The sequence below is a fragment of the Panulirus ornatus genome, chromosome 30 (genome assembly GCF_036320965.1).
Source record: "Panulirus ornatus isolate Po-2019 chromosome 30, ASM3632096v1, whole genome shotgun sequence".
Classification (NCBI taxonomy): domain Eukaryota; kingdom Metazoa; phylum Arthropoda; class Malacostraca; order Decapoda; family Palinuridae; genus Panulirus; species Panulirus ornatus.
Window position 1 is genome coordinate 9,934,296 of NC_092253.1, and position 23,205 is coordinate 9,957,500.

General features: G+C 44.4%; 2 protein-coding genes across 14 annotated transcripts in view; both read right to left on the reverse strand.

The window, feature by feature from the left end:
• Positions 1-875: 875 nt before the first annotated feature.
• On the reverse strand, positions 876-6,641 carry RpLP1 (Ribosomal protein LP1). Its single transcript, XM_071679778.1, has 4 exons — positions 6,421-6,641; positions 2,296-2,494; positions 1,096-1,164; positions 876-935 (listed from the first exon to the last, which is right to left on the reverse strand). The coding sequence occupies exons 1-4, from the start codon at positions 6,490-6,492 to the stop codon at positions 922-924; spliced, it is 354 nt and encodes a 117-aa protein (XP_071535879.1). The 5' UTR covers positions 6,493-6,641; the 3' UTR covers positions 876-921.
• A 2,820-nt stretch (positions 6,642-9,461) lies between these two features.
• The window catches only part of LOC139758408 (venom protease-like), a 67,930-nt gene continuing 54,186 nt past the window's right edge, over positions 9,462-23,205 (reverse strand). For 3 of the 13 annotated variants that reach the window (XM_071679790.1, XM_071679789.1, XM_071679779.1), the window contains 2 exons: positions 17,423-17,571; positions 9,462-10,494 (listed from right to left, as the gene is read on the reverse strand). In XM_071679790.1, the coding sequence (XP_071535891.1) occupies positions 9,908-10,494; positions 17,423-17,571 (736 nt within the window). In that variant the 3' untranslated portion in view covers positions 9,462-9,907. Of the gene's footprint in view, positions 10,495-15,800; positions 16,094-16,380; positions 16,680-17,422; positions 17,572-20,631; positions 20,808-23,205 lie in introns of all 13 variants that reach the window. The other 10 variants (XM_071679784.1, XM_071679787.1, XM_071679785.1 and 7 more) reach the window with 10 other exon arrangements.

A 23,205-nucleotide genomic window follows, 5' to 3' on the forward strand; every position in this document is an offset into this window, starting at 1 on the left:
CACTAAATTGTATCAGCTAGTTTTCTTGAAAATTTTCAAGAACTGCTCAATCTATGAAGGTACAAACATGTATAATACAGTAATATACAGTCACTTATGTTTCTCCTTTACTTCTATATTAGACCAGCGACTACCTACAAAAACTCTGTAGGGCACCTATGTAGTCAAGTGTATATGTATCAAAGGTTTCAATTTTTTAAGTCGATACAAAATTCCCGGCGATCTTTACACAACCCGGGCTTAAGTCAATGCAATTCTTCTGCACTTATTACTTCCATAATCTTACTTCTTTCATGTGCAAAAGGATCACATGAAATCCTATTTCACCATCCTCATTCTGTCCCAACTTAAACATCTCAACTTCCACTTTATGCATGCACTCTACATTGCCACATTTCTACTTTCATCTGTTGGTATATGCAATGCATTGAACTATGACTTTACTTTCTAAACTGATGACAGACCTACTTGCTGGGAAGGTTCGTGTACACATGGTTTTAACCTTATTGCCTAGTCAACCCTTAAATTCTGAACTGCAATAATTTACTACTCTCAATTGCATTACAATGATTTTGCTGCAAAAGATTCCCAATTCTAACTATCCTTTATGTTACTAAACCTTTTACGTTGCCATTTTCCTAGTTTGCAATCAAATGATACAGCTTTCAAAAATGTTATCACCACCCATATCATGCCCTCCAACATAAATAACAGATCCTCATCTACAATTAACAATTCTGGTTATGTATGATGTACACCCCAATGTCTAAACTTCACACCTACTTATATGACAAAGGGAAAATTACTGATGTCTGAAATGCAATGAATGACTACTAAAATGGTGGTTTTACTCTGAAAGGTCATTAAACAAAATGTACAATTCCATTTTTATTTTGGAACTAAAAAAATATAAAGGCATCTTTAATTGAACAGACCTGAAAGAAATTGAAGATTATTAGTAATATTATTCAGACCACTGATTCTGTAGTAATGCTAATGCTACAAATCTGGTTATTTTAGATGGGAAAATATGTACAAACTACTACAAATATTATAAGGATAAAATATACAACTTAAACACAACTATATACTTACTGAAGCCCATGTCATCATCAGACTCCTCAGACTCAGGTGGCTCTTCCTTCTTGGTCTCAGCAGCTGGTGCTGTGTATAAACATCAACAATTAAAACAAGAACCAAGGACAGTGCAATAAATCTAAGAATCATCATTCTCAGTATGAAAATGTAATCAGTATTCAGGTGAAACACGGTAACTTTCATCATACAAAACCTAGAAAAATACTATATATTCCAGTCACATTCTACAATGACTGCTGTCTGGATATCATATTTCTTCAGTAGTGCTCAGTTCTACACAAGTCTTTTCCTTGAATTAAAATTCAAGACGAAGGCAATACAGCTGTAAATATGACAAAAGACCACTGAAATTCTAACAGCATCATATTTACACCGCTTTGACTATGCTCCAAATTATACCAAACAGGTATGTTATGCATTTTTTCCTATCAATTATTCTGAAGTGCACAAAATAAGCAACCATGTGTCCCAAATAATGTTGGCAGAAAAAAAACGTCTTGCCGAAAGACTATCTACGAGTAAAAAGATTATTTTACGATAAGTGATAATCAAGGAAGTTTTGTTTCATGAAAAGTGCTTTTGAAGACAGAAAACCACCAAACATTGGCCTTGGGTAACAAAGCATTTTAAATGGTTTCTTGGGACACCAGAATTACAGGACTATTTTTCTTTCAGTAACACACTTACTTGACTGAAAAGATTCGGCTCATTTCAAGTATAACAATATGCAAATCTGACTTTTGCTAGTTTGTAAAAAAAAAAAAAAAAAAAAAAAAAAAAAAAAAAAAACTCAAGCCAAACCTACCAATAACATTGCACATTCAAGTATTACCCAACTATGTGAATATTGATTATTGAATGTTTCAGTAAAATGTTATCCACATTTCTTTCCAGAATTGACAAGCATATTCTATATTTATCAATAATATGCTATTTCATGAAAAACAATTTTGAACCCCCTACCTCAAGCTTTTGCAAAAGCACGCCCTTAATGTGGGCCCTGATAAACTCCACAGTAACCGCACTTCATATTTTTGTAATGCTGTTGCAACTGTTTGTATAACAAAATATTTTCGGATTTTTTTTGGTATACAATCAATATTGTAAATCAAATAACACATATTGGATAACTAACAACCGGATGAAGTCTCAAACATGGGTAACAAGGACCATAAAATAATAAAACTTATGGCATACCTGCAGCAGCAGCAGCACCACCACCACCGCCACCAGTCGCAGCAGCCACTGGAGCACCGCCACCTGCACCTACACCTGAGCCAATGTTACTGATGATGGACTTGAGGTCCAGGTCTGCTGAAGCCTTGGCAAACATGCCAGGCCAGTAAGGCTCAACTGCCACATTAGCAGCCTTCAGGATGGTGCTGATCTTCTCTGCCTGCAAATTATATGACAGTCAGCAAAGATTTAATGTTACACAAAAGAAAAAGCAACTTAGAATCACATTTCATCACTTGCTCAGATGACTAATAACCACGACTTTCATCATAGAAATGATCAAGGGAAAATACTTAAGATTTTAGGAAGAATAAATTTGACAAACTTCATAACATTTAATAATGCTGTACATAAAATTTTTACCATAAGGCAGAGCTAGAACACAGCCCACCGCAGGAAAATCTAGAGCTACGAAGAATGAGCTGTGCGAGTCAAATGTTTTCAAATGTGATGTACAACTTGTAGACATTGTGTTTGATGACTTGTCAGTAGTTCACATGTGGGTGAGGTAGAAAGACAGCTATGTCCAAAGTTGCACCTCTGACCCGGGTAGCAGTCTTTCATTTCTACCTCACCTGCAAATAGACTACTGGCATTCTGTCCACAAATACACTATCCATACATAATACCTGACAATTATAGCTCACCCAACCTTTCTTTGTAACTCTCAAGGTTCCCCTGCTGTGAGCACTATACACTTTCCTTGCCTTGTGGCAAAATGGTAAGGGCTGTAGATACAAGTAGACAGTAGGAACATCTAGGCAGGAGAATTAGGTAGGTAAAAGTAATCAGTATATACACAAGGAAGGAGTCTGTACAAACACCGTGCAAGAGTTGCCCTCTACCAGAGGCCTGGCAATGGGTGAGGCACTAACACTAAAGGTTATGCAGCAACACTGAACTTTACTAGTTATGGAGTCTTAAGCCAGTGTTACCCCACAAATCAACCTAAATTTTTTTCTATCTTAAAGCCATTACTGAGTGTTCTAACCTGATTGGCTATCCTTCGAGCATTGCCAATTTCCCCCTCATCAATTTGTACACTATCATATACCCTTTGCCCCTCCTTTTAAGTGTATACAAATTTACTCTAGTATATCTTCATAACCAAGACTCCTAATTCCTGGTATCTTCTACTCAAACTTCTCTGCACCTCCAATCTATACCTGATGGTAATGCGACCAAAACTAATAGTCCAAAAGTAACCATTGCAAGATGAGGCTTTAATTTTACTTTAGGGATTTTGCCAACACTTCTATTCTAATATATCCAATTATATCTGCTTTATTTTTAAACTTTGATACAGTTGCCTTGGTTTTAAGTGTTAACTTACTAATACTCCAAAACCCCTCTCAGCTTTCCCTGTATAATAGTCTTACTCGCCTGCCCTAAACTCAATGTCTTAACAAATTTATCGACATTGAAATCCATCTGCCACTCCATCGCCCAAAGTCCCGTTGTAACCACTATCACATGGCTTCCATACAACTAAAATAAAACAAAAAAACAATTGAATATATAAGATTTCAAAAGCTGCATACTACATAAATATATCAAATCCCTTGTGGCTTTTCATAAAATGGTGGTTCAAGTTGCTTGTGAAAGAGAAGAGGCCATATGGGTGATTCACTAAGGGTACAAGTACAAATGATTGGGAGATGTATGAGAGTGGCAAGAGGCCAAGAGGAAGGCGAAAGGATTGAAAAAAAGGCAAATGAGATGGGGCAAAAGTATCAAACTTTCAGGATAGAATGTTTTGGAATGTACCAAACTTACCCACTGGGGTTAAAATTTCCACTAAAACAAAGTATCAATTTCTACAAATCATTGCATCTTCAACCCTTATAAGAATATAAGCGAGGCCAACGCAAGAGGCCTATTGGCCGATGTCAGGCAAGCAGGTCCCCACCAACTGCCTGGCTGAACCTATAAGCACATCCAACCTTTGATTAAAGCTACTTAAAGACCTCTAGACCTAGCTTCCACTACTGTACTTGGCAGCTTGTTCCATAAATCGTACTACCCTAATCTCAAACCAATATTCACCCACATCCACCATCTTTTTTCCTCTTAACAAATCCATCATTTCTAGTCCTACGTCCAAAATTTCTCCCACAAACAAGACTCCAACGGGGAATTTCTTCAAAAAATTTGCCTCAACACTCTCATCACTAAGGCACTTCAATAATGTTTGCCAATCATACATTTACATGGATTTCAAGTATTCATATCAACTTTAAAACTAATTTCCTTTCTTTGAAATATATAAAAGAACAAAGCAATGAATTTACTACATCTAGTTTGCTTTAAACATTACAGGGTCTTCTGTGACAGTTTGGTAGTGACATACATATATATATATATATATATATATATATATATATATATATATATATATATTTTTTTATTCATACTATTCGCCATTTCCCGCGATAGCGAGGTAGCGTTTAGAACAGAGGACTGGGCCTTTGAGGGAATATCCTCACCTGGCCCCCTTCTCTGTTCCTTCTTTTGGAAAATTAAAAAAAAACGAGAGGGGAGGATTTCCAGCCCCCCGCTCCCTTCCCTTTTAGTCGCCTTCTACGACACGCAGGGAATACGTGGGAAGTATTCTTTCTCCCCTATCCCCAGGGATATATATATATATATATGGGAACTTTTCGTGTTTAATTTTCCCCGTGGACTCAAGAATATATATATATATATATATATATATATATATATATATATAAAGGTAGGACAATTTCATATTGTAAATTATGAAAATGTGAAATATATCAACAAAGGAGACACGTGGGTATGATTCAAAACTTGACAAGATTCTATACAAACCTCACCTTCTCTCCTCGAACAGCTGAAGCATCTTAGTATACAACACTGTAGTCAAAATACAACAGTAGTACCCATAATTAAACAATGTGCAAATTAATTTGCGTACAAGACAAAAACTATGCTAATCTGTATAATACAAATGCAGGTAAAATCGAAATGCTCAGCTGGCAACATCAGTGGATCAGTATTATCATTAATTTAGCCAAGATAAATGCTTGCTTCCCACATATGAACAATTAGTTCCATAAGAGTCTGGCCAATGCTAAGGTAACAGTGAGTGTTTCAACATTTCCGTTCATATCCTTCCAATTTAATCTTAAGGAAGACTAAGGCAACAGTGAGTGTTTCAACATTTCCGTTCATATCCTTCCAATTTAATCTTAAGGAAAACTAAGGCAACAGTGAGTGTTTCAACATTTCCGTTCATATCCTTCCAATTTAATCTTAAGGAAGATTTTAGCCAAATTAACTTTCCATGTGGTAAATTCTAAATAATTTAACTCGAGAATTCTTTACAGTATAAAGAATTGGGATAGAAAATATATTGATTGGGCCGCAATTTAAGATATTTTCATTTGGAACAGGAATCAAGAATTCAATTTAGCCGATGACTTAATTGATACCATCATATCTAACCTATGGCTACTGTTGAGGGTAACATTAATGCAGTTAATCCCCAAAATTGGCAATATATGACTGACCATCCCGTCAACACTGCCTACACCATGACATGGTGGAATTAATTGATCTACATCTCCATTACTAAGCACTAAGACTTTCAAACCTAATTAAAATATGCAAAAACCTTACCATTTTCAATACCCAACGTCTTTAGAGAGCAAATAAAACTTGTCGGCAAAATAACCACCACCCTAAAGGGTTAGACTTGGTAAACTTACGCGACATTTAAATATATTGAATAATGCTTTTCTTTCCATGAAACAATCCGTAAAAATCAGCGTACAACATGACAAATTCCATGTGTGCGAAAGACATGACAAAATTCCCACGTGAGCGAAAGACTATGACAAATTTTCACAGTGCGCGCCTAATACCAAACATGTGCAATATATTAAGTTTTTCCAGAAAAATTCATTACTTATAACGAAACATATTGATTACTTGTGGGCATACACGTCAATCACTAAGGCTCACTTAGGAAGATGATTTCATTCTATAATACACCAGGTTGGTGGCATCTGGCTGCCAGCCATGACCCACATGCGATGTCATTTACTTTCATAAATATCTTACCGTGATGGGAACTTCATCATCCAAAAGGATGAGAGCGGCGTATACACAGGCCAACTCGTCGTTGGAAGCCATCTTACAGTCTCAAATGAACGGATGTCCCTGCAACTCGGCGATAAAATTATCACCTTTAACCCGAGACGGGAAGAAGCAGGTCTTACGCCTTCGGAGGTTGGGCGAGGAAGAGAAAGTTTACTGCCTCGGCGGCTGCGCTTGCGCACCGGGACAAGTGAGGCACGCCAAGCGTCGTCCGGAAACCGATTTATATTACGCCACGTTTTACGCAATATTTCGAAATAATGATAATAATAATAATGATAATATTGTTAATAAATGCATCACTTAGATTGTGCTATATAAACATTTCGTATATAGTTTTTGATAGGGATAATCAAAAGAATATTCAAAGGATTGCAGTATGTAAATTAACTATAAGAAAATCTCGTAATGGAAAATCATGATAACAATAGTGATAATAGATATATTAAAAACGAAAGTAATGATATTCTAAATCATGATAATAACTATAAAGAAAAAAGAATATATTCGAGTGAATATCCTCAGGAATATATTTAATCTCATTTCATTCGTCATTCTCTCCTTTTTATAGCGTTCATCTTAATTTAAAGATTTTAATTAATCTAAGATTAATCTATCACATAGTATCTGCTTATTACGTAACGCTAGATAATGTTTATAGTCAAGGGACCATATGAGATTCGATGAAAATTACAAGATCATAGGAAAATATCATCACAAGTAACCAATGATATGGTAATTAGGTTTATATTGATAGGGTCCATCATAGTTGCTTATACTTGTGAAAAAGGCAGAAACTGGTTGAGAATAAACCTGTCTGCTATCTTGGCTTGAGATTATCCACAAATATATTCCTTTCCGCACCTTATTTATGGGAGTTCTCACCGTAATCAATATAATTCGCTAGGTTATAATGGCTTTTATCTGAGCCCATGTCTATTCAATTTGCAACTTTAAGTGAGGGATAGTAAAAGTATACGAGTACCTTATGTAGTAATTACAATAGTTTATCCTAAACATTTGTTTTCTATGAACACACGAAACTATGATAGAAAACATATTGTTTGAATGGGTTCCTTAAATAATGTATAAAATATCACATACTCTTGGATCCTATCGTTTAATTTCGCATAAAGGGTAAGAGTATGGGATAAATATACCATCATCTAGTTTTCAAAACAAATAAGGTGTCATATGCAGTTGTATCTTCTCAAGGGTAAGCAACAATGACAGGCTTTCAATACCTATTTGAGTTCGGATATTAATATGACTCAAATTTCTAAACAGCGGGAGGTAGCTTTCATTTGTTGAATCAGTATAAATCAATCGCTAAGTTCTCACACATGTAATTCTCCCATTTCATAAAGAAAATAATTTCTAAATTAGATGACGTTGAAAAAAATCAGTATATTACTATTGTGCCAAAGTTCATTTAAGGTAAAAAATAGAAGTCACCATAGGATCAAATCTGTTTATATAAATTCTTCATATAAAAATACATTCTTTACTACATAAATCTGAAAGACATAACTTCAGGGTAAAATACACGAAACAATGCAATATATTTGCGGTACATATCAACAAATACATGGGACATAAACAAGTGAAATGGGTGTATACACAAACACACTCACCTTTATACATCATCAAACACATGAAAGAGATCTATGTGATTTTTGGACGCTACTGGAACAGAAAGCAGAAAACCAATAACAAACATGGATGGATGTTTTCCATTCGGACAGTTTAGTAATTAGTACGTCTGTTAATTAAGGTCATTACTACTAGTTATCTTAATTCATGACTGATCACCACCACTTCGAACATCATTTCCCCTCATCACTTTCAACAAAGCTGACTCTCTGTTATGATAACATGCAGACTTTATCCTCCCCCCCTTCAACTCCATCTTCCCCACCTAAAATTCAACCTCTCATAAACACAGAGGGAGTTTGCCATCACTGAACTCAAAATTCACAAGGTATACAACGTCTGTGTGGTCTGTCATGAACACTCATTAATCTTAGGGGTAAGATGGCGTGAATCTTATTGCCTTTGGTCCTTACGTTGATTCCCTGTCATTTAAGATAGTTTCTTCCTCTGACAAATATGGTTTTTGATGAATAAGCTCAGCTGTTTTGGCCTACAGGAGAATCATCAAATGGCCCGGGTCATTAAGGCTGTCAATGGTGTTATAATCCCCAATCAAGAGGATTTAAACACCTTCAGACATACATTTTGATCCTATTCTGTCGTGTGGGATTTCAAGGATTACAAGCGTCACTTGGAAACTGTTACAAAAATGGGGGTTACAGCTTGGCACTTGTGTATCAAGCACTTTCCACCACATCAAAGGTCAAATGATAAATACTTTGCCACTATACTTTTCACAAAACAGTTCCATAATATAAACCAACGGTACAGAAACTATCATTTGACTTTATGAAGTCTTGAGTGATGGAGGTGGGGAAGTATTGCATTCAAGAGAGCCAAAATTGGAAGACCATGTTTCCATATTACATAATATACAAGTGTAAACAACGGGTTTGTGACTAGGTACATTACTGGTTACGTTAATGAAACACTTGTAAGCTTCGCTGTGTACACAAGAAGGCTCAGTGTATCCAGTGCTGTGGGGGTGTACTGCTACAGGGTGAGACACAGGGTGTTCGACATGAAACTTTAGCAATTGGTTTTGTTCAAGAGGAATTATTTACCAGTTTAGGTTCTGGAATTTCTTTTCGGAATTCGAGGTTTTCGCAAATGCCTGAGCGTTGCTGAAGGAGGTTCAGGCACTGCAAGTACTGTTCGTTATAGTGGAGAAAGTACTGTTCGTTGTACTGGAGGGATGAACCATGGTGTATACTTACTGGAAATAGAGTGTCATGCACACGGTAATATAAGAGGAGATAAGAGAGAGGTGCCTCTTGCACAAATACACTATATACATTTAAGGAAAAAAAATATGTTGTACATTATTTTGGGGTAGAGAGAGAGAGAGAGAGAGAGAGAGAGAGAGAGAGAGAGAGAGAGAGAGAGAGAGAGAGAGAGAGAGAGAGACAGAGAGAGAGAGAGAGAGAGAAGCAGTAATGGACAGTTACCAATAATAAAAGTTCAATACATATTTCATGTCTTGTGTGATTTGACTAGTGGTTCGTCATACGAGTGTGTGGTACAGAACACATCTGGAACTGGGTTTCGTCTTTCACTTCACCTTTTCTTTTATTTTCTATAATTTCTATCTTTGTCCTTTAACTGACGATGATAAAGAAGTCATCACTAATTAATACCACATTCAAAAGGTTAGTTGACTACGTAGAGCCACTTGGAGGTGTTTATTTAATGACATAAGCCACCAGAAAGGCATATGGCGAAGCTTCATCATCTGTTCAGACAGGAGTTCGCCACAGTTCACACCCAGTAAGGCTCACACCACTGTTGGCTTTTCCACTCATCGTGAGATGATGGACGCAATAAGTCCTTCCATATCGCACTCCAGTACCTGCCAAAAGGCACAGACCTGCGACCCACGAAGATGAGAATTTGAGATCCAGCGCTGTGGCACAGACCTGCGACCCACGAAGATGAGAAGCCGAGATCCAGCGCTGTGGCACAGACCTGCGACCCACGAAGATGAGAATTTGAGATCCAGCGCTGTGGCACAGACCTGCGACCCACGAAGATGAGAATTTGAGATCCAGCGCTGTGGCACAGACCTGCGACCCACGAAGATGAGAGAAGCCGAGATCCAGCGCTGTGGCACACACCTGCGCCCCACGAAGATCCAGCACACACTACACCCGGAGTCACTCGCTGTACAGAGAGGACATGGGACATCTTGTCCCTTCTGTGGGACACAGGTGGTGGCGATCATCTGTGTATCCTCATTTGCTGCTTGATCCAGGGGAGGTAGTAGGTGATGCGGGTGTACACGTCTGGGAACCCGGGCTTGGCGCACCCGGACCCGAACGACGTTACCCCAGCCAGGTACCAGCGGCCGTCTCTCATGTTGCACTGCAGCGGCCCTCCTGAGTCGCCCTGTGGAGGGACATACGCGTCAGACGGTAGAGAAGGGAGGAGGGAGAAGCATGGGAGGGGGATGGGGGGGTTAGGGAACCCTAGGATGGAAGAGGGAGAGAAGGGATTAAAGCGTAACCAACGGAGGGAAGGGAGGAAGGGGGGAATTAGGGAGTGGAAGGAAGGAAGGGGGGACCAGGGAATGGAAGGGAGGAAGGGGAAACAGGGAGTGGAAAGGAGGAAGGGGGACCAGGGAATGGAAGGGAGGAAGGGGGAAACAGGAAGTGGAAGGGAGGAAGGGGGAACCAGGGAATGGAAGGGAGGAAGGGGGAACCAGGGAATGGAAGGGAGGAAGGGGGAAACAGGGACTGGAAGGGAGGAAGGGGGAACCAGGGAATGGAAGGGAGGAAGGGGGAACCAGGGAATGGAAGGGAGGAAGGGGGAACCAGGGAATGGAAGGGAGGAAGGGGGAAACAGGAAGTGGAAGGGAGAACCAGGGAATGGAAGGGAGGAAGGGGGAACCAGGGAGTGGAAGGGAGGAAGGGGGAACCAGGGAATGGAAGGGAGGAAGGGGGAACCAGGGAATGGAAGGGAGGAAGGGGGAACCAGGGAATGGAAGGGAGGAAGGGGGAACCAGGGAATGGAAGGGAGGAAGGGGGAACCAGGGAATGGAAGGGAGGAAGGGGGAACCAGGGAGTGGAAGGGAGGAAGGGGGGAACCAGGGAGTGGAAAGGATGAAGGGGAAACAGGGAGTGGAAGGGAGGAAGGGGGAACCAGGGAGTGGAAGGGAGGAAGGGGGAACCAGGGAGTGGAAGGGAGGAAGGGGGAACCAGGGAGTGGAAGGGAGATAAAACTAAGCAAGGGAGGAAAGTAAAGTGAATATATATATACCAGGAGAGGCAGGGAAGAGGAACTGGGGGGACAGAGGAGGAAGAGGAGAAGGAGGAGGAGGAGGATGGGGAAGAGGAGGAGGAGAAGGAAGAAGAAGAGGAGGAGGAGGAGGATGTAAGGAGGAAACTAAGAAACTGGAGGATGTCACAACAGAAGACCATGTGAGACACTACCATAGGATGACAAGGTCATGGTGGTGTGGCTACAGTCTGGGCTGCTGACCATTGTAGGTGTGGTTGAGGCGAGGGATGTCTGTGGTTGAGGGTCGTGGAGGATGGTACGGGGCAAGTGTTGTGAGTGGCGTATAGAGTGGTAGGGGGTCTGGGAGTAGGCGGGTGGGGTGGCAGAAAGGGGTGAGGTCTGAGGTAGGGTGGCAGAAAGGGATGGGGTCTGAGGTAGGGTGGCAGAAAGGGGTGGGGTCTGAGGTAGGGTGGCAGAAAGGGGTGGGGTCTGAGGTGGGGTGGCAGACAGCACTCAGCTGGGGCCACTGGCAGATGGTGTCGGGATCTGCAGATGATATTGTAGGAGGAAGAAAGTGCTGGATCTGCAAAAATTAAGTGTTGGTGTTGGAGGAGGTGGTGGTGGTGTTGGAGGTGGAGGAGGAGGTGGTGGTGGTGGTGAGGAAGCAGGACAGACTGGGAGAGTCAACGTAAACTAAACAAAGAAAATAAAAACCTTCTAAATCAAGTTGACGGCAAAGGAAAACAATGCATTATTCACACGGTGGATGTGGACGTGTCTGGGAATATATAACTTCACTAAAGCACATTCAACTTTCATGGAGGAGCAATATAATGTCTATCCCACTGACCAGAGGGGAAAAAAATGTTTATGAATAAATAATTAGGCTCTCACGATGCCCATCTTCCACTGTGAGGATGAGAGAGAGAGAGGGGGGGGGGGGTAAGCTTCTGTCGTCACACTAAGCCCCCCTCAGGGACAGCGAGCACTCTGATACATGAAGATGTTTCCTGTCTCACTCTCATTCCACCTTCGCTTTAGCTCAGAATCACCGCAAAGTCGCCAAGGCGTACAGTGAAGCACACTTTCTTACAGTGCACTGCTCTAAAACGTCTTCTTCAGCTCAAATGTCTCTCGGGCCCTTAGGCAAAAAACAACTTTTACTGCTCAACTTCTTTTTTTTTGTCTTCTTGTTTTTATTTTCATCAGGTTATTTTCTCCTAACGCTGCTGGGTATGGTTCGCAACATCTACTCTTCCCTCCTTGAAACTGACCCTGTGTTCTCTCCTGTATTCTATCTCGCATCTTTTTTTTTTTTGAGTTCTTCCTCCAGGTGCAGGTGGCTCGCGACATCACCACAGCAGATGGCGGTGGGGGTGAAGAAGCAGCATAGATCTTGGCTTACCACACCTCCGTCTGTAGGCTGTAAGGTTTGTAGGCTTCTCTCTGTATATCTATTTCCCTCCCTTCAGTCAATCTTTCTCTCATCCCAACACATTTCCTACTTCAATCTTGTTCTCATCCCAACACATTTCCTACTTCAATCTTGTTCTCATCCCAACACATTTCCTACTTCAATCTTTTTCTCATGTCTCCCTTACACGTCTCATTTCGTCCGCTGTTCTCACGTTAAACCATCCCTTCCCGTCTCCCTTACACGTCTCATTTCGTCCGCTGTTCTCACGTTTAAACCATCCCTTCCCGTCTCCCTTACACGTCTCATTTCGTCCGCTGTTCTCACGTTTAAACCATCCCTTCCCGTCTCCCTTACACGTCTCATTTCGTCCGCTGTTCTCACGTTTAAACCATCCCTTCCCGTCTCCCTTACACGTCTCATTTCGTCCGCTGTTCTCACGTTTAAACCATCCCTTCCCGTCTCATTTCGTCCGCTGTTCTCACGTTAAACCATCCCTTCCCGTCTCCCTTACACGTCTCATTTCGTCCGCTGTTCTCACGAGCGTTCTGCCTGTGTCTCAGTCCCCCCAGGACGGCCTACGAGACCCTTGAACGTCTTCTGCTTTCCTATAGTTTCAGTGTAGACACCAACGCTACGAGGACTAAACGTTATGACACAATCCTCCCTCACCGTACAGTGAAGTGTGGAGTCTATCTCCTTCTGTTCCAACCCCCTCTTCCATATTACCTGATCTCCTTTGAGATTCGAGTCCACAAACACCAATGGAGCTGAAATGAGTCCCCGAAGTACATGTGTATATTTCCACAAACACCAATGGAGCTGAAATGAGTCCCTGAAGTACATGTGTATATTTCCACAAACACCAGTGGAGCTGAAATGAGTCCCTGAAGTACATGTGTATATTTCCACAAACACCAATGGAGCTGAAATGAACCCCTGAAGTACATGTGTATATATTTTTCCCCACACTTCTTATCTTACCTTTCATCCAAGATGGCAATGATTGGGGGTATGTCATTGTACAAAATGAACCCCTGAAGTACATGTGTATATATTTTTCCCCATACTTATTATCTTACCTTTCATCCAAGATGGCAATGATTGGGGGTATGTCAATTGTACAAAATATGTGGAGGTTGTTTTCCCACTGCGTAACCCCAGGGGGAAAATCAGAGGAAAAGACTTAGTATGTAATATTTGAGTAGCATTATTACGAACACGGTAACTGATGTCTCCAAAGCAAAAGCAAAGTTAGCGTTAGATGTGTGTTAGTGGACTACGTGTTCACACACGGTGAGGTGTTAGTCCCATGAGTAGATAGTGTTAGTGGGTTATGATGATGATGATGATGATGATGATGATGATGATGATGATGATGTCAATTTCCTGAACACAAAGGGTTACTTGATGAGCACGTAAACACCATCATCATCACCGTCTTAATTTAACCTGGGATTCTAAGTGTTTACTGGCTGAGCCCTGAGGAACTGAAGGACTCAAAAAATGATTACGAGATGCCTCTCTCTCTATTATCTTATCAGTCCAGCTCTTATCCAGCTCTATTATCTTATCAGTCCGTGTCATGGAGGCTATATAACAAGGTTATGACACAGGTGCCCTAAAAAGGTCGTAATGAAGAGGCTATCATGTGTATGTATACTTGACGTATGATGCCTGAAGAGGCGAGGTTTCCTGACCGGTCATATGGATCAGACATGGGATCAATATCTCTGGTTGATGGAGTGAGGTGGATGCATGGAGGCCAAGAGCTACCTGGGTTGAGGCAGGTTGATGGTATGGGGGAGGTGTTGCAGGGTGGGACAATGTGGCGAGGGTCGAAGTCCCCCGTCAGCAGATCGAAGTGGTGGGTAGGGAAGAGGGATACCATTATCTGGACACAGGTTTGAGTACCCTCGGATCAACGGGGTGACCTGGGTGTACATAACAGGTGTCAGGTCAGGTCATAATGATGGTGTGTGTGTGTGTGTGTGTGTGTGTGTGTGTGTGTGTCTGGGTATGTTTACCATGTTCTGGTGTCATACTGTGTGTGTCTGAGGTATATCTGAAGGGAGCGTGTGCGTCTGAGGTATATCTGGAGGGAGGGTGTGTGTGTCTGAGGTATATCTGGAGGGAGGGTGTGTGTCTGAGGTATATCTGGAGGGAGGGTGTGTGTCTGAGGTATATCTAGAGGGAGGGAGTGTGTCTGAGGTATATCTGAAGGGAGGGCGTGTGTTTGAGGTATATCTGAAGGGAGGGTGTGTGTCTGAGGTATATCTGGAGGGAGGGAGGGTGTGTGTCTGAGGTATATCTGGAGGGAGGGAGGGTGTGTGTCTGAGGCATATCTGGAGGGAGGGCGTGTGTCTGAGGTATATCTGGAGGGAGGGAGTGTGTCTGAGGTATATCTGGAGGGAGGGTGTGTGTCTGAGGTATATCTGGAGGGAGGGTGGGTGTCTGAGGTATATCTGAAGGGAGGGTGCGTGTCTGAGGTATATCTGAAGGGAGGGCGCGTGTCTGAGGTATATCTGAAGGGAGGGTGCGTGTCTGAGGTATATCTGAAGGGAGGGTGTGTGTATGAGGTATATCTAGAGGGAAGGTGTGTCTGAGGTATATCTGGAAGGAGGGTGCGTGTCTGAGGTATATCTAGAGGGAAGGTGTGTCTGAGGTATATCTGGAGGGAGGGTGTGTGTCTGAGGTATATCTGAAGGGAGGGTGTGTGTATGAGGTATATCTAGAGGGAAGGTGTGTCTGAGGTATATCTGAAGGGAGGGTGTATGTCTGAGGTATATCTGGAGGGAGGGCGTGTGTCTGAGGTATATCTGGAGGGAGGGAGTGTGTCTGAGGTATATCTAGAGGGAGGGCGTGTGTCTGAGGTATATCTGAAGGGAGGGTGTGTGTCTGAGGTATATCTGGAGGGAGGGTGTGTGTTTGAGGTATATCTAGAGGGAAGGCGTGTGTCTGAGGTATATCTAGAGGGAAGGTGTGTCTGAGGTATATCTGGAGGGAGGGTGTATGTCTGAGGTATATCTGGAGGGTGTGTAGGTGTAGGTGTGATACTCACAACACAGGTGCCCTGTCCTTGGCCGTGCATGTAGCCGGCGCACATGTGATACTGCTGGACGGGGATGTTATGCATCATGCCATACATCTTGACACAGTGGCTGTTGTTAACGACGGGCACCAGCACCTCCTTCAGGCTGTTCTCCAGCTGCGCCCCGTGCACCCTCATGCCCCAGCCCGTGGCCACGCACTTGATGCCCAGGAAGGTCTCGTTCTCCAAGGGCGTGGTGTCCGGCAGGCAGATGGGCTGGATGTAGTCGGTGTAGACGATGTCTTCCCGGAGCTTCAGCATCGCTGCAACACACGTTAGGTCAGCGCCGGCCAGGAGGAGAAACCACACCACACAGGTGTTACCGGACACCACCCGCCGGAGGAAGGCATGCACGGAAGGTACTAGAGACACAAGCAAGGTTAAGTGTTGAGGAGGGAGGCGTTGGAGGAACGTGTGCCCTTCACCAGGAGCGCGCGCGCGCCGCGCCCCGCCCCCCCATGTGTCCTACTACCAGCTGTGGCCCTTGCGCTACCTTCTCCCGCACCCATCGCCCGCCGCACTCACGCCCACGCCTCCTTCAGGTACTTACTATACACGTCCCGGACGAGCCGTCCAGCACCCCAGCACACAGGTGGGCCTCGCCCAGCTTGACGAAGCCATACTCGACGGTGTTGTACGCGCGGGCACACACACCTGGGGGCAAGACCGGTGCTCTAGTCTCCTGCAGGCGGGTGCGTAGGGCCCCTTCCTTGTGCTGCCCTCCCCAACCTGTGGCCAGGCAGACGTGTCCTTGGAAGGAGAAGTTGCGCAGCTCAGGGGACTCCGGGAGGCAGATGGGCGTGAGGGCGCGGGAGGTCGTGTTTGAGGGGCTGGGTAGCTGGAGCAGGGCTGTGGAAGGGGCAGACGTGAGACGTTAGGTCACAGCCAGACGACAAAACCCAAAACCCACACCTCACGACCTCAGCTGACCCGCCACAGCCACAGATAAGGATGGAACACAGACACACACAGACACACACGAGGGCGCTGGGAGGAGAGATAGCACTAGAAGAACCCTAGAACCATAGGAGAGATACTAGAAAGCGTTCACTACAGGAGGACAGAGCACAGCAGAAGGACCGACCATCGCGTGGACGTGGGTCAACAAGTCGTCAGGGGTGTAAAGAGGTCGAGAGTCTCTCTCTCTCGTTGGTCATGGGGTGGACACAGGACGAGGAGGCTGAAGTGGGTCGTTCATAGGTCAGACGAGGTCATCACTTGGGGGTGGAGGGGAGGGGGAGGAGGCTGAAGTGGGTCGTTTACAGGTCAGACGAGGTCATCACTTGAAGGGGGAGGGGAGGGAGAGGAATAAATAAATGCCAGCTGATGACCCCGCTCGTCACAGGTTATGGTGGGGGGGGGGAGAATATGGGGGGGGGGATGATGAAGGGAAAAGGGGGAGGGAAAGGGGAGGGGAGAGGAGGAGGGAGAAGGGGAGAGGAGGAGGGAAGAGGGGGGAGGGAAGAGGAGGAGGGGATAGGAGGGAGAAGGAGAAGGGGAGGGAACAGGGGAGGGAGAAGGGAAGAGGAGGGGATAGGAGGGAAGGGGAGAGGATGAGGGAAGAGGGGAGAGGAGAGGGGAGGCCCTCTTACCGATGTCGTTCTGATAGTCGTTGAAGTCGTTGTGAGCGATGACGGTGACGACCCCAAGGACGACCTCGTGGCCGGTCGTGTGTGAGCGGTCGTGCTCACCCAGGGCCACCTGCCACACGGCAGCCGTCTGGGTGAAGCTGAAGGCTTTGCTGCAAGGAAAGCTTTGGGTGAAGCTGAAGGCCTTGCTACAAGGTAAGCTTTGGGTGAAGCTGAAGGCCTTGCTGCAAGGAAAGCTTTGGGTGAAGCTGAAGGCCTTGCTGCAAGGTAAGCTTTGGGTGAAGCTGAAGGCCTTGCTGCAAGGTAAGCTTTGGGTGAAGCTGAAGGCCTTGCTGCAAGGAAAGCTTTGGGTCAGGCCAACACACCCCCTTGATGGTGGCCAGCTGGGGGTCCTGGAAGGAGGGCCTGCTGGAAGGACGGGTTTGGAGGGAGGCCTGTTAGAAGTAAGGGTCTGGGGGGCCTGCTGGAAGTAAGGGTCTGGAGGGAGGCCTGCTGGAAGTAAGGGTCTGGGGGCCTGTTGGAAGTAAGGGTCTGGGGGCCTGCTGGAAGTAAGGGTCTGGAGGCCTGTTAGAAGTAAGGGTCTGGAGGGAGGCCTGCTGGAAGTAAGGGTCTGGAGGCCTGCTGGAAGTAAGGGTCTGGAGGGAGGCCTGCTGGAAGTAAGGGTCTGGAGGGAGGCCTGCTGGAAGTAAGGGTCTGGAGGGAGGCCTGCTGGAGGTAAGGGTCTGGGGGCCTGCTGGAAGTAAGGGTCTGGAGGGAGGCCTGCTGGAAGTAAGGGTCTGGAGGGAGGCCTGCTGGAAGTAAGGGTCTGGAGGGAGGCCTGCTGGAAGTAAGGGTCTGGAGGGAGGCCTGCTGGAAGTAAGGGTCTGGGGGCCTGCTGGAAGGAAGGGTCTGGGGGAGGCCTGCTGGAAGTAAGGGTCTGGAGGGAGGCCTGCTGGAAGTAAGGGTCTGGGGGGCCTGCTGGAAGGAAGGGTCTGGAGGGAGGCCTGCTGGAAGTAAGGGTCTGGGGGCCTGCTGGAAGTAAGGGTCTGGAGGGAGGCCTGTTGGAAGTAAGGGTCTGGGGGCCTGCTGGAAGGAAGGGTCTTGGGGCCTGCTGGAAGTAAGGGTCTGGAGGGAGGCCTGCTGGAAGTAAGGGTCTGGAGGGAGGCCTGCTGGAAGTGTGTGTGTGTGTGTGTGGGTGTGTGTGTGTGTGACAACGCCCTCGAGACCAGCTGACGGTCGGTCACACCAGCTGGGCCGCACCTGACCCTCTCATGACCCAGGCCTTCCCCTACACTCAGAGAGAGAGAGAGAGAGAGAGAGAGAGAGAGAGAGAGAATGTGCGGTGGTTAGAAAGCCATCCCTAGTAGCCCCAAAAGTCCAAGAAAGTCCTGTATCCTCACAGATAGACAGACAGATGGATAGATGGATAGTTAGGTAGATAGGCAGACAGACAGAGACAGATAGAAAGACAGACACAGATAGATAGATAGACAGAGCTATAGACAGACGAAAGAATGGCCCAACCCACCCACATACACATGTATATACATACACGTCCACACACGCAAATATACATACCTATACATCTCAACGTATACATATATATACACACACAGACATATACAGATATAAACATGTACATAATTCATACTGTCTGCCTTTATCATTCCCATCGCCACTTCGCCACACATGGAATAACATCCCCCTCCCCCCTCATGTGCGCGAGGTAGCGCTAGGAAAAGACAACAAAGGCCCCATTCGTTCACACTCAGTCTCTAGCTGTCAAGTAATAATGCACCGAAACCACAGCTCCCTTTCCACATCCAGGCCCCACAGAACTTTTCATGGTTTACCCCAGAAGCTTCACATGCCCTGGTTCAATCCACTGACAGCATGTCGACCCCGGTATACCATATCGTTCCAATTCACTCTAGTCCTTGCACGCCTTTCGCCCTCCTGCATGTTCAGGCCCCGATCACTCAAAATCTTTTTCACTCCAACTTTCCACCTCCAATTTGGTCTCCCACTACTCGTTCCCTCTACCTCTGACACATATATCCTCTTGGTCAATCTTTCCTCACTCATTCTCTCCATGTTACCAAACCATTTCAAAACACCCTCTTCTGCTCTCTCAACCTCACTCTTTTTATTACCACAAATCTCTCTTACCCTATTATTACTTACTCGATCAAACCACCTCACACCACATATTGTCCTCAAACATCTCACTTCCAGCACATCTACCCTCCTCCGCACAACTCTATCCATAGCCCACGCCTCGCAACTATATAACATTGTTGGAACCACTATTCCTTCAAACATACCCATTTTTGCTTTCCGAGAAAATGTTCTCGGCTTCCACACATTCTTCAACGCTCCCAGAACTTTCGCCCCCTCCCCCACCCTATGATTCACTTCCGCTTCCATGGTTCCATCCGTTGCCAAATCCACTCCCAGATATCTAAAACACTTCACTTCCTCCAGTTTATCTCCATTCAAACTTACCTCCCAATTGACTTGACCCTCAACCCTAGTGTAACTAATAACCTTGCTCTTATTCACATTTACTCTCAACTTTCTTCTTTCACACACTTTACCAAACTCAGTCACCAGCTTCTGCAGTTTCTCACATGAATCAGCCACCAGCGATGTATCATCAGCGAACAACAACTGACTCACTTCTCTAGGTCTCTCATCCACAACAGAGAGCATACTTGCTCCTCTTTCCAAAACTCTTGCATTCACCTCCCTAACAACCCCATCCATAAACAAATTAAACAACCATGGAGACATCACACACCCCTGCCGCAAACGTACATTCACTGAGAACCAACCACTTTCCTCTCTTCCTACACGTACACATGCCTTACATCCTCGATAAAAACTTTTCACTGCTTCTAACAACTTGCCTCCCACACCATATATATATATATATATATATATATATATATATATATATATATATATATATATATATACATATATATATATATATATATATATATATATATATATATATATATATATATATATATATATATATATATATGGATAGAGCAATGTGGCTAGAGAGACAGACAACTATATGGATAGAGAGAGATATGTTGATAGACAGATAGATATATGGATAGATACACGTGGATAGATAGATAGATAGATAAATATATGCAATAGTTTGATATGACGTCATGGATAGTAAGCCAGCAGTGAGGGTGGGTGGGGTCAAGACTCACCTATATCATTGTGATGGTTTCTGAACCTTGGGTGGATGATGACCCTCTGGGCTGGCAGCCCCGGCCCCGGGCCCGGCCCCGCCTCCTGCTGCTCGGCGGCCCCATCTGGGGGCCCCAGCTCCCACCTGCCCACCACGGCCGTCCACAAGGGCCCGTAGGGCAGGGAGAACACCCGGCTGCAACACTGCTGGCTCTTCACCTGACCCGCATCACACACACACACACACACACACACACACACGCACGCAACACTACCTCATCATGCAACACAGCCTCATCACGCAACACTGCTGGCTCTTCACCTGACCCGCAACACACACTCACACACACACAACACTACCTCATCACGCAACACTGCCTCATCACGCAACACTGCCTAATCAATCAACACTACCTCATCAAGTAACACGGCCTCAAAACTTAACACTGCCTCATCACGCAACACTACCACACTGACTCTCCCAGGCACACGCAACACTGCCTCATAACTCAACACTGCCTCATCACGCAACACTGCCTCATCACGCAATACTGCCTCATCAATCAACACTACCTCATCAAGTAACACTGCCTCATAACTTAACACTGCCTCATCACGCAGCACTACCACACTGACTCTCCCAGGCACACGCAACACTGCCTCATAACTCAACACTGCCTCATCACGCAACACTGCCTCATCGAGGAAATACTGCCTCATCAATCAACACTACCTCATCAAGTAACACTGCCTCATAACACTTAACACTCCATCATCACGCAACACTGCCACACTAACTCTCCCAGGCACACCAGATACCGCCGTCACTAAGGCACAACACGAGACATGCATATCTATCTATCTAGCCATCACACACACCCATATATATATCTATATATATATATATATATATATATATATATATATATATATATATACATAGGAAGAAAAGGAAACAAGCAGAAATATACATGCAATAAATACGAAAAAAAAAGAGTTAGGTTATTGAAAGAGAAAAACTTGTATACCCTCATAAACGGATCTTAATTTGACTGTTGTCCTGGTTAAGAAACCAGCAAGAGATCAAAGAAAACGGATCTTAATTTGACTGTTGTCCTGGTTATGAAACCAGTAACAGATCAAAGAAAACGGATGTTAATTTGACTATTGTCCTGGTTAAAAAAAACCAGCAAGATCAAAGAAAACGGATCTTAATTTGACTGTTGTCCTGGTTATGAAACCAGCAAGATAAAATAATCAAATTCTCCACAATGTCACAATCCTCAGGCACTGCCCTGTGGAGGGAAGAAAGGGGGGTCAATCCAGGTCAGGTCAGGTCAGGGGTAAGGGGCGTGGCTAGTAAGGTCAGGTCAATACTCAGCCAGGTCAGAAGACAGGACTAGACAAAGGGGTAACTGTGTTTTATCTTTATGTACAGATGATGTCTGCTGGTGTTGGGTTATGGTCCAGGTGGGTTGAACATGTTAAATGGAATGTATTTATCATGTTAACCACAAAGGGATGTATGAATATACTGTATCGAACATTCTGTGAGATTATAAAGATAATATATTATTCCTATCACAGTCTGAAGAGAAATGATTAAGTGTCATGAGTTGATTCATAAATATATATATATATATATATATATATATATATATATATATATATATATATATATATATATATATCTTTTTCTTTTTCTTTTATACTTTGTCGCTGTCTCCCGCGTTTGCGAGGTAGCGCAAGGAAACAGACGAAAGAAATGGCCCAACCCCCCCCCATACACATGTATATACATACGTCCACACACGCAAATATACATACCTACACAGCTTTCCATGGTTTACCCCAGACGCTTCACATGTCTTGATTCAATCCACTGACAGCACGTCAACCCCGGTATACCACATTGCTCCAATTCACTCTATTCCTTGCCCTCCTTTCACCCTCCTGCAAGTTCAGGCCCCGATCACACAAAATCTTTTTCACTCCATCTTTCCACCTCCAATTTGGTCTCCCTCTTCTCCTCGTTCCCTCCACCTCCGACACATATATCCTCTTGGTCAACCTTTCCTCACTCATTCTCTCCATGTGCCCAAACCATTTCAAAACACCCTCTTCTGCTCTCTCAACCACGCTCTTTTTATTTCCACACATCTCTCTCACCCTTACGTTACTTACTCGATCAAACCACCTCACACCACACATTGTCCTCAGACATCTCATTTCCAGCACATCCATCCTCCTGCGCACAACTCTATCCATAGCCCACGCCTCGCAACCATACAACATTGTTGGAACCACTATTCCTTCAAACATACCCATTTTTGCTTTCCGAGATAATGTTCTCGACTTCCACACATTCTTCAAGGCTCCCAGAATTTTCGCTCCCTCCCCCACCCTATGGTCCACTTCTGCTTCCATGGTTCCATCCGCTGCCAGATCCACTCCCAGATATCTAAAACACTTCACTTCCTCCAGTTTTTCTCCATTCAAACTCACCTCCCAATTTACTTGACCCTCAACCCTACTGTACCTAATAACCTTGCTCTTATTTACATTTACTCTTAACTTTCTTCTTCCACACACTT